At 51.9% G+C, this 10,068-nt stretch overlaps 1 protein-coding gene across 2 annotated transcripts; it reads left to right on the forward strand.

Annotated features, from left to right (window-relative positions):
• The first annotated feature begins 3,680 nt into the window (after window positions 1-3,680).
• Tac3 (tachykinin 3) lies at window positions 3,681-10,068 on the forward strand. Of its 2 annotated transcripts, XM_021174976.2 has the most exons (8): window positions 3,681-3,700; window positions 4,144-4,189; window positions 4,827-4,949; window positions 6,448-6,553; window positions 6,724-6,753; window positions 7,392-7,445; window positions 7,756-7,828; window positions 9,849-10,068. In XM_021174976.2, the coding sequence occupies exons 3-7, from the start codon at window positions 4,845-4,847 to the stop codon at window positions 7,809-7,811; spliced, it is 351 nt and encodes a 116-aa protein (XP_021030635.1). In that variant the 5' UTR covers window positions 3,681-3,700; window positions 4,144-4,189; window positions 4,827-4,844; the 3' UTR covers window positions 7,812-7,828; window positions 9,849-10,068. The 2 variants fall into 2 exon arrangements, with proteins under 2 accessions (XP_021030635.1, XP_021030636.1); XM_021174977.2 differs by lacking the exon at window positions 3,681-3,700 and having other exon boundaries at window positions 4,101-4,189; window positions 4,807-4,949; window positions 9,849-10,060.

Below are 10,068 nucleotides of genomic sequence, written 5' to 3' on the forward strand. Positions count from 1 at the left end.
ACATCTCTAGGACCGACTCCACCCCTCTTGTCTTCTGTTATTTCTTCTGTGTCGTTATCACTCATGGACCATGTCATGTAGCCTCACCTTCCCTGCTTGTGTGGGCTTTTGACAGTGTTAGTATGTAATATTTTGTAGAAAGCTATTGCTCTATATCTTTTCCCACTGTCCTTTTTTTCTCTTTCCTCATAGTCTGTCCTGTCTCACCACCCTGTTCTGTCTTCGGGGAACGTGATGCACACAGCAGTAAAATGTAGATCTGTACCCGGGGAGAGGCAGGAAGGGCTGCTGTTGTTCCTGTCTCTGGAAGTCTCCTCCTTTCCTCCTCCCCACCCTCCCTGCCTCCTCCACTAAGCTCTGAGCTCGATGAGTTCTGAGGCTGGGGTCCCTTGCAGCCTCCATCGGTAGGCAGCTCACGGGCCCAAGTAATCACGCTGGCGGGGAGACCTGATTAACTATCCTTCCTGCCTGCAGATTAATCTCTCTCTAGCCCCAAGCCCAAGCCCCGGGCTTGGTGTACCGTGCTCTGGGCTGCAAAGGGCCCTGAGCTAGAGCCTGTCCTGAGGGGGCTGGGTCTGAAGGAGGGACAGCTCAGGCTCTGTCTAGCCTCCCACTCCCCAGATGACAACTCCAACCTTGACTTCTCAGAACCAGAAGATCTTGTCTGGCGGGGAGCGGGTGGTGACCCACGCCCGATCGCCCCCGCTCTCCGCCTCAGCTCCCTCCGGCTCCCAGGGCCCAAATTGTCGTCACTCTCCCAGTGAAGTGTCTGGTCATTTTCAGAAGCAATTTCAGGAGAAAATGCAGCTGCTGCTCCCCGTCCTGCTTTTCTTTTCCCAGAGCTGAGGGAGCTGCCAGCTCCCTGGGTGGGGGTAGGGATGGCGAGGGCTGAGGAGGTTCTGAGCCTCCATTCTTCCTCCCCGGTGACAGTGGGGTGGGCTCAGCACCCTGTCCTGCCTCACCTGCCTCCTCTCTGCTTTCTTCTGGAGCTCTGGGTACATTCTCCCTATGAAAAGGGCTGGAGTTGACTTTTTCCTCTGCGGGGATCAGGATTCTGCAACTGGCCCCACCCCAGTCTTCTACCTCAGCACCTCCAGCCCTCTCAATGTAGGTTGCCTCAGCCTCAGCAGGCCGAACATCCTGGACCACCCTGACTTCCCGCTGAGTAGCCATCCTAGGGGCCTTGCAGCTTCAACACAGTCCAGGCTCAGTTTCCATTTCCTGCCCTCAGGGCCTCTTCCTAGGTCTTGATGGAGGTATTGGTTGGTCCTTCTCTGTCACACATGGCTCAGTTACCAAGGGGGTCCACAGCAGAGCACCTGGTGGACAGGCACAGGATGATCATCTAGCGCACATGAGCCCTAGAGAGCGGCTGTCTAACCTGTCCCAGCTCTGTACAAGCGGACACACCTACAGTGTGGCCAGGGATGGGGGTGTCTGCCGCTATGGACCCCAACTTTATGTACTGTTTTCTCTATGGTGACAGCATCTGAGATGTGCCTCGAGCAGAGAAATGTAAAGAGAAAAAGAACTCCTGGGTACTTTATGGCTGCAATAGGCACTTTACATGTCGTTTGCATATGATTTGTGGGGAAAAAAAAAAACCCTGAAGCTGCCTGCTCCAGCTCTCTCCAGCCTTCCTCCTCCATTACTGCTAGCTTGGGTGGCATCCACTCTTTCAAGTCTTCACTAATCCCAGAGATCAAGGGGTGATCAGCTCCCCCCAGCCTCGACTCCTGCCATCCTCTGTGAGCTCCAGCATCATCAAAGAACATTATTCATGGTGGACCTTTGCTGAAGCCCTGCTTCCCTGATGTCAGGGCTCTGGGATAGGGATGGCTGTGTTGGGGGTGGGGGTGGGGGGCGAGGGACACGTTGACAGAGCTGGGGCCACCAGGCTTTTGGTCCTCAGCTTTTGGACTCACATCTGCTCTTACATAGCCAACTCCTTTGGCCTTCCCAGATTGATCTTCTGTGCCCAGGTTGGTGAGGACAGAAGTGGGGAGGAGAGAGCAATCTAGGGTTGGATTAGAAACAGTTCTATAAGGAACATGCCACGCAATTCGAATGTAAACGGCCCCCACTTCTATTCTCCTCAACAAATATCCACAACTCTGGGTGCTGGCCCCTGTTCTTTGCCCACACTATCCTGCAATTAACTGAGTAATGAGAAACTTTTAATGAGGCCCCATTAGCCTCTCATATCATAAAGAGACCTTGATACCCAGCTGCTGCCCACATTCTGAGTGAACATGGGGCCCTGTGTAGCCAGCGTGACTTTATCACTATGACCCCAAGTCCCAGGGTGTGTAGAGTGGAGAACGGACTTCAAGACCCAATAAGCAATTCAGATGCTCATGTTTGGGGTGGAAATTAAAAAAAAAAATCAAAACCAAAAACAAAATCCAAAAGCCTTGGCTCTAGCTTCCAATCTCATACATTTTTATTGAGCATCTATGATGTGCCAAACACTGCGGGGTGAGGGGTTCAGTAGTAGACAAAATTCTTGTCCCTGCAATGCGTAGCCAGTTGGTGCATTTGACAGGGACAGTGAGTAAAGTATCAGTAGGAGGGACATGGGGTGGTAGCAGTTTTAAATGGGGTGATTGGAGGAGGAACTTACAGTAAATGGGGGCACACACTGCACTCTCCTTGTCCCGTGTAAAAGGGTTTCTCCGAGACTCAAAAAGATGGCTCTCTGTGCCCTCTACAGAGACACTGCTCCCTCAAAGTTCAACATACCATGGAGTAAGAGCAGTGACAGATTTAGAGTAAGGAGAGCCCAGATCCTGGCTCTTCACTAGCTAGTAGCTCTGTACACTGGAGCGTATTGCCAAACCTCCCAGCCTCAGTTTCCTAAACAGAGAAATGGGTATACATACATATATATATATTTTTTTTCTTTTTTCGAGACAGGGTTTTTCTGTATAGCCCTGGCTGTCCTGGTACTCACTCTGTAGACCATGCTGGCCTCGAACTCAGAAATCTGCCTGCCTCTGCATCCCGAGTGCTGGGATTAAAGGTGTGCGCTACCACGCCCGGCAGAAATGAATATATTTTTATTTCTATTGTGGAAGTGAGAATCAAAGCCTGCTTCATATCTAAGCTCCTGGTGAGTATCTAAACCCTAGGGCCAGCTCCCAGCTGCTGCTGTGCGAGTGCATGACTGGCCCTCTCCGAGTTCCAATTCTGATGCTGGCTCTTTCTCCTTCCCTCAGTCTCTCTCTCTCTCTCTCTCTCTCTCTCTCTCTCTCTCTCTCTCCTGGGCTAAGAAACCTGAAGAAAAGCCCCTTCACCTGTGTGGGATGTAAAAGAGGACTGAAAGGGTCAAAAAAAGATGCCTGAGCTTTGAGGGGAAAAGGAAGCAATCAAGAGACGAGGTTGCAAAGCAGAGCAAGGTGAGAGAGAGGTGGGCAGGATGGGCAGAGTTTGCTCTTTCTCTCAGACGGAACTCCAGCACGAGGCAGCTGAGGCAGCTCAGTCAGGAAGGAGAAGGGTGGGGGTGGCAGGGCAGACCACAGCACTGGTGGGATGGGGGGAGGTAGGGAGGTCTCAGTGCAGAAGACTACATCTCCCTTGGGGTGGGGACCAGGAGACAGAAGAGCTTCCACTGGGAGAAGAGCAGAGGAAGCCAGCTTCACCCCCAGTCTTCAGGTCTTGGTGGTGGCAAGGATGGAGACACTTGTCTGAGCTGTTCCAGGTTGGTAGTTAACAATGAGGTTTAAAGGGAGAGGGGCTGATGATTTATTGGAAAGGGGTTCAGGAGACACACCTATTGAGCTAGACCTGGCATGTGACTTTCTGAGAAATCACAGGTTACAGCATTTCTTAGAGTGCCTGCCTTGGCTGCCTCTGGAAAGTGGGCTGCTGGACAACCTCAGCTCACTGCTGGGCCTGGTGTGTGTGTGTGTGTGTGTGTGTGTGTGTGTGTGTGTGTGTGCATGCACGCGTGTCTGGGTATGTGACTGCAGCCTGCATTTTCTCCCCTACCAGCCTTCCTCCTCCCCTCCAGCCACCCTGGGATTGGTGACTCTCAGCCCCTCCCCTTGACTCCCCCAAACCCTCCCAGAACCTTTATCAGGGAGCTGGGACTGGTTCCTGCCACCTTCCAGAGCCCCTGCACTCTTGTCTCTGTCTCTGCAGCAGCATCAGCCAGCTCCCTGATCCTGTCAGCTATCCAGCTCCACAGGTAGGTTCATGGAGGACATTGCGGTAGCCTGAAGCTGGCACCAAAGATGAGGGGTGTGATTTAGGAGGGGACAAAAGGGACAGTAGCCTCTGATGGGCAAGCAGGGCACCAGAAAGGAGATCGGGAAATGCCTGGCAGGGTGGGAGCTGTTAATGCTTGGCATCTGGCACCAGAATCAAGACTGATTCCGACAGGTCAGAAAGTTTCTGTATAAGTCTTGGGTTATGTAGTGCTGTAGAACAGTATTGGGGCTCTTCCAAAGCTAAAGAAACAGTGTATATCCTGTAAGATCTGGGNCTCTTCCAGAGCTAAAGAAACAGTGTATATCCTGTAAGATCTGGGGCTCTTCCAGAGCTAAAGAAACAGTGTATATCCTGTAAGTCTACCATCCTCAGGACCCGGAGATCCCAGCACCACACTATTGCACATTGTTGGGGCAGATCCCAGGGAGATGTTTAATGGGGGACCTGGGAAGCTGAGCCAAAATGATGTACCTCCTTCTCAGAGACGCATCCATCCAACGCTCTTGAGATCAGGGCTCAGATAGGGGAGCCGGGGCTAGAAAGCCATGGTGGAAGCCGGCTGCTGGTCGGGAAGGCCTCCCGTGTTTCCTCAAGCTGCCTTCCCTCCTCCTCAGCTTTGTCCTTCAGGCACCATGAGGAGCGCCATGCTGTTCGCGGCTGTCCTCGCCCTCAGCTTGGCTTGGACCTTCGGGGCTGTGTGTGAGGAGCCACAGGGGCAGGGAGGGAGGCTCAGTAAGGTAAGATGTCCCCTGACAGAGTCCAGTATCTCAGGGAGACTTGGGGTTCTGTCTGTCTGGATAGCTGGAGGATAGAATGTGGACGGGTAGGGTTGGGCATCTCATCTCTAACTTTCTCTGTATCTCTGGTCCTCTCCTGTGTCCATCTTATCTTCAGGGTATCCCTCTGTGTCTTGGATATCTGGTAAATAAAGTGTATCCTAAAGAGTGTTGTTCAGCATTATATGGGCTGAGCAGTTTGCGTGCTCTCTCTCTCCATATATATATATATATATATATATATGCTATCAGTTACACATGTTCTTTAATTTCCAAGATGCAGAACCCCCCCCCCCTTACCCACCTCTTGCAATCTCAGGTGTGTCCAGGATCCCAACCCTTCTTCCCCTTCTCCCCTCTCCCCTGCCTACTTCTAGCCTCCGCTTAGTCAGACTAGTAAAACAGAGATCCAAAACCAAGCTGGGTTGAGCTGGGATTTCCAAAGTTCCTCTAAGAAAAAGAATAGGCCTTGTCAGGTCGGTGTAGGGGAGCGCAGGGAGGAAGTCTTCTCCGGGGTTTTGAGTTGACAGCAGTTACATGGGTACAAATGCTTTTAAGATGATTATAGGTGGGACTTATTACACATTCAGTGTGTGAAGCCTCACTGCCTCTCCAGCGCCAGTCTGTTTAGCATCTCATTACAGGAGGGGAGCTGAGCATTTGAACAATTTGGAAAAAGTGGCTTCTGGGAAGCTGTGTGCTGGGCAGAGAGAGGGTGGGGACACACACACCCCCCCCAGAACGTGAGCACACATGTGCTCACCAGAGCAGCTGTGTAGGTGGCAACACTTACACCAGATCCCCCCCCCCAACCCCAGTGCTCAGGAAGTGTCAGATACAGCCTCGACCCTGTGCAGGCAGAGTGGTAAGATGCCACCCGACCTCAGGATCAAGTCACAGATTAGAGGACACCTGCTAAGTGTGTTGAGCCTTTCTTGGGTGTGACAAGTTCACGGCTCACTCAGTGGACTAACCGTGTCTGTGAGCACGCTGGTTTTGAACTAGTGACTTTGTCGCTGAGAGCTGGCAGAGATGGGTGGGGACGGGGTTGGGGGGGGGTGTTCCAGGAGAAAATCACCCTTGACCTTGGGAGATAGCGTGGTCAACATCTCAGAAAGTCAGTTCTAGGCAATCAGGCCAACAGGCCAGCCACTCGGAAGCCTCCACGTGGCTCCAAGCTTCACCACAGGGTCACACTCAGATTAGGTCCTGTCTGGGAGGTCTCAGGTAAGACTGGATTTCTACGTGGTCCCGGTACTGCTGGCTGCTGCTGCTGGCCCACGTGCCACACTTCATGCACCCATCTCTCTTCCAGGATAAGTCAGAGGAAATCCTGAAGGAAATAGGGTGTTGGATTCAGCTGTGGTGGGCTTGGGGTAAGGCTGTTTTGTGCAGGAAGAGAGCAAGTGGGTGGGGTGTGGATCTCATCCCTCAGCTCTCTGCTCCTCTCCCCTACAAGGACTCTGATCTCTATCAGCTGCCTCCGTCCCTGCTTCGGAGACTCTACGACAGCCGTCCCGTCTCTCTGGAAGGATTGCTGAAAGTGCTGAGCAAGGCTAGCGTGGGTAGGAGGAGGCTCTGGAGAGGGAAGGGGCAAGGGGCCTGCGTTCTGAAGATTAGATTGGCCTGGGAAACCCCTTCGTGGGGAGGGAGGTGGGGGTGTCCTTGCTAGTGGGGACAGTGATTTGAATCCCTCTCCGTTTCCATTTTACACACGTGTGCCTGCCTTCAACAGGACCCAAGGAGACATCACTTCCACAGAAACGTGAGCAGCTTCTTCCCCATCTGTGCTGGCCATGTGTTCAAAGTTCCACGGGCATGGGTGGGGTGGATGGGCAATTTTGGCTGGTCTCATCCCAGCTGGTGCAGAGACTATGCCAGCTGCAGTTGCTTAGCCAGCCTTTCTCAGTGGGAGATGGCAGGAAAAACAGGGGAAAAGCAGGTGTGGGGGCATAGGAGACCGTCCCACACTGGCTGTCTTGTCTGGTCACTGGGAACTAAGAGGCTCTCCTGGTAGCAAGGATGCTAAGCTAGCACCTGCTGTGGCAGGGAAGGAATGAAATGTGTGTATATTGCGGGCGGGCGGGCGGGCGTGTGTGTGTGGAGGGGGGAGGGGTGAAGAGAGAAGATGGGCAGAGAGAACAGACCTGCTAGCTGTGGAGTTCAGGCTCCTTACTAGATAAAGAAGAGCCAGATAGCACGGCACGTCTGTAATTCCAGGACTGAGGAGGTTAAGGAGGCAATGGAGAATGCAAGGCTAGCCTGGGCTACATGGCAAGTTCCAGGGCAGTGTAGCCTACATAGACCTGGTTTGGATGGGGGCCAGAGTTGGTGATTGGGAACCAATATTCCAGTCTCAGAAGTCTTGGCATGTTTGTTGACAACCCTGGCCTTTTCTTTCAGGTGACATGCACGACTTCTTTGTGGGACTTATGGGCAAGAGGAACAGCCAACCAGGTAGGGTACACCCAGAGGAGGGTCTGGGTACTGCTTAAGGATAGGTCAGAAGTACCTCCCAGTTTGTCATCAGAGAGGAAATGAGCAGTTGTACTATCTATGACCCTTTCTTTCTCAGTCAGCTCAGATCTTCAGTCATCAGGATCAGCCCCTTCCCTGAGCACAGAGTAGGACAGCCTGGCTTGGCTGAGAGAGGGACAGAGGTTCTGCCTCCCCCACATTCTCCCAGCTCTGTCTTTCAGAGCTGTCTGTCATAGCCGGCCCTGATTCAGGGGAATCCTTCCTAACTATACCGATTACTTCACCCCAGACACTCCCACCGACGTGGTTGAAGAGAACACCCCCAGCTTTGGCATCCTCAAATAAACCCCCGTACAGAAAAGGTAAGTACTATTGGCTGGAGGGAGACGGGCAGGGGAGAGGGAATTGTTCGCTATGGTTCTCAGAGATGCTACCGATGCACACACCTTTGCCCCAAAACACAGATACGTGGACAGGGCCTGGTACACCAAGCGTCAGGCACAATGACTCTTAGACATACGCATGCTGTAATTATCCCTACTGCATTCTGTCATCTCTTTCTGCGGTGTCATGGACTCTGATGATTACTGAGCAGAGTGAGTGCTAGGAAACGGAGAGGAACCCTGTGGGACTTCTCCAGTGCTCCGTGTTGCTTTGGATACTGTCTTCTTGTGATCCATACAAAAGATGGAGAGATGGTCTGTCATTCACTATAGGTCTGATTATTCACAGCTGAAGTGTTTGCCTCCCAAGTAGGTTGAACAGTGCTGAGATATAAACTGCTCAGGATGCCGTCAGGTACACTTGCGATTTAGGAAAGAGATTCAGGGATGCTAAAAGTCTGTGGCAACAGCCAGGAACCACATCTCAGCCCCTTAGAGCAGCAGGATGTATTAGAACATAATCTAAACTCAGCCCTAAACCTGCTTTTCTCTATCTGTGTCTCCTTGGCCAAGTGACTTAATGCTGTGCCTTAGTTTCCCCATCTGGACTATAAGTGGGGTGATAAAGTCTCCCAGGGTTGTGGTTTTATAGACAAAACCTTTACAATGGCTCCCAGCACACTGAGCGCCATCTATATTATGACTCTTCCGGTCTGGGAGCTGGGTATTGGGGAGGGAGGGTAGAGAATGCCCTTATGTGTCCCCTGGCTGGCTTTTATCTGACTGCCGAAAGCCATCTAGGTCAGACCTCAGGACTGAGTGGGCCGAGAGATTCCTCACTTGTCCACCAGTGTGAACGTTCCTCGGGGAAGTCTAGTCAAAACACAGAGCTTCTGTCTTAACACCATCTACCCACACACAGAAATGGTGGCTCAGCTGATGCCTTCATTTTTGCTGGTTTCTGAAGAGAAGGAAGGCAAGGAGGGAGCAAGGATCTGGGAGCCTCTGCCATCCTGCACGACCTCCTGCTTCTCTCTCTTCACTCTGGGAATCCAGTCACAGCCCCAGGGTGGCCAGTCAGGGACCCAAGAAGCTGACTCTGATAACACCTGTTCATGACTCCCCAGGACCAGGGTCTGGTCCCTTTTGCTGTTGGGCGAGAGGGCGTAAAGGGTTGTAATAACTGTAACTGGCTGATTACACGGTGCACACCATATCATTTTGCTCTCATTAGATGGCTATTTCAGTCCTGCGATGGCCAGATAATTATGCTGGTAGCTATATCTGTGTGATATACTCTCCTCTGGCGTTATCCACTGGCTGTAAAGATAATTACAGTGCGATTTTGCCATAGTATTTCATACAAATGGTAAAAGCAAGTGCATTGTGGAAATCTCCTTTTAATATTTGCTGGCGGATCCAAGCTCTTTCAGAGGGATTGCAGTAATTGTAGCTTTCCTAATCTCACCAACAACGGTGTTCTAAGCCTGTTAGGTGCCTCACTGACAGGGTGTAGAGTCCCCGGGGGCTAGCATTTAAAGGTGATTAGGGGAAGTGGATCAACACAGATGACTGCATCATTTTATTTCATTCACGTGAAGCTGCTGGAAACAAGCCATTCAGAGGCTGCCTTCGAAGACCAGGGGCTGGGTTAAGCAGGGGAGGACCGGTCACTGTGGGTGGGCTGTGTCAGTGTCAGCCTCCTGGGAGTGCTGGGTGATATAAACTGGCCACTTCACCTTTCTGTGTGTGCTCCACAGGCAGACAGACAGACAGACAGACAGACAGACAGACACAGTGTTTAGCACATCGAGAAAGAGTCAAGCACCCACAGCCAGCAGTTAGTTCTCCAGGCCCAAAAGGGTACAGGGACAACTGAGAGTTAGGCGTGCCCTTTCCCGAAGCTGGCCAGCCCTTGTCCCCTCAGGGGGTGGGACAGTGGGTGTTTTGTAGGACAACGATGTGATTTAAAGTTTTATTTGTTTATCTTTGCCTTTAGCACTCTACCCCTGGACCCCGGATTGCATCATAAGGCAGTGCCTGCTCCTGCTTCCTCTTCTCCTCCCCTGCCTGTAAGGTCCTCCTGTCGGCTCCCTTCCCTACTCTGCATAGAAGCTGCATATGAACAGCCTCAACCCCATATCAATTATGGTTTCTGTAGTGTCCTGCATTAAAAATACTATTTCTCCTCTTCGACAATAAAGGGTTTTTACAAAGGA

This window comes from Mus caroli, chromosome 10 (assembly GCF_900094665.2).
Source record: "Mus caroli chromosome 10, CAROLI_EIJ_v1.1, whole genome shotgun sequence".
Taxonomy (NCBI): Eukaryota; Metazoa; Chordata; class Mammalia; order Rodentia; family Muridae; genus Mus; species Mus caroli.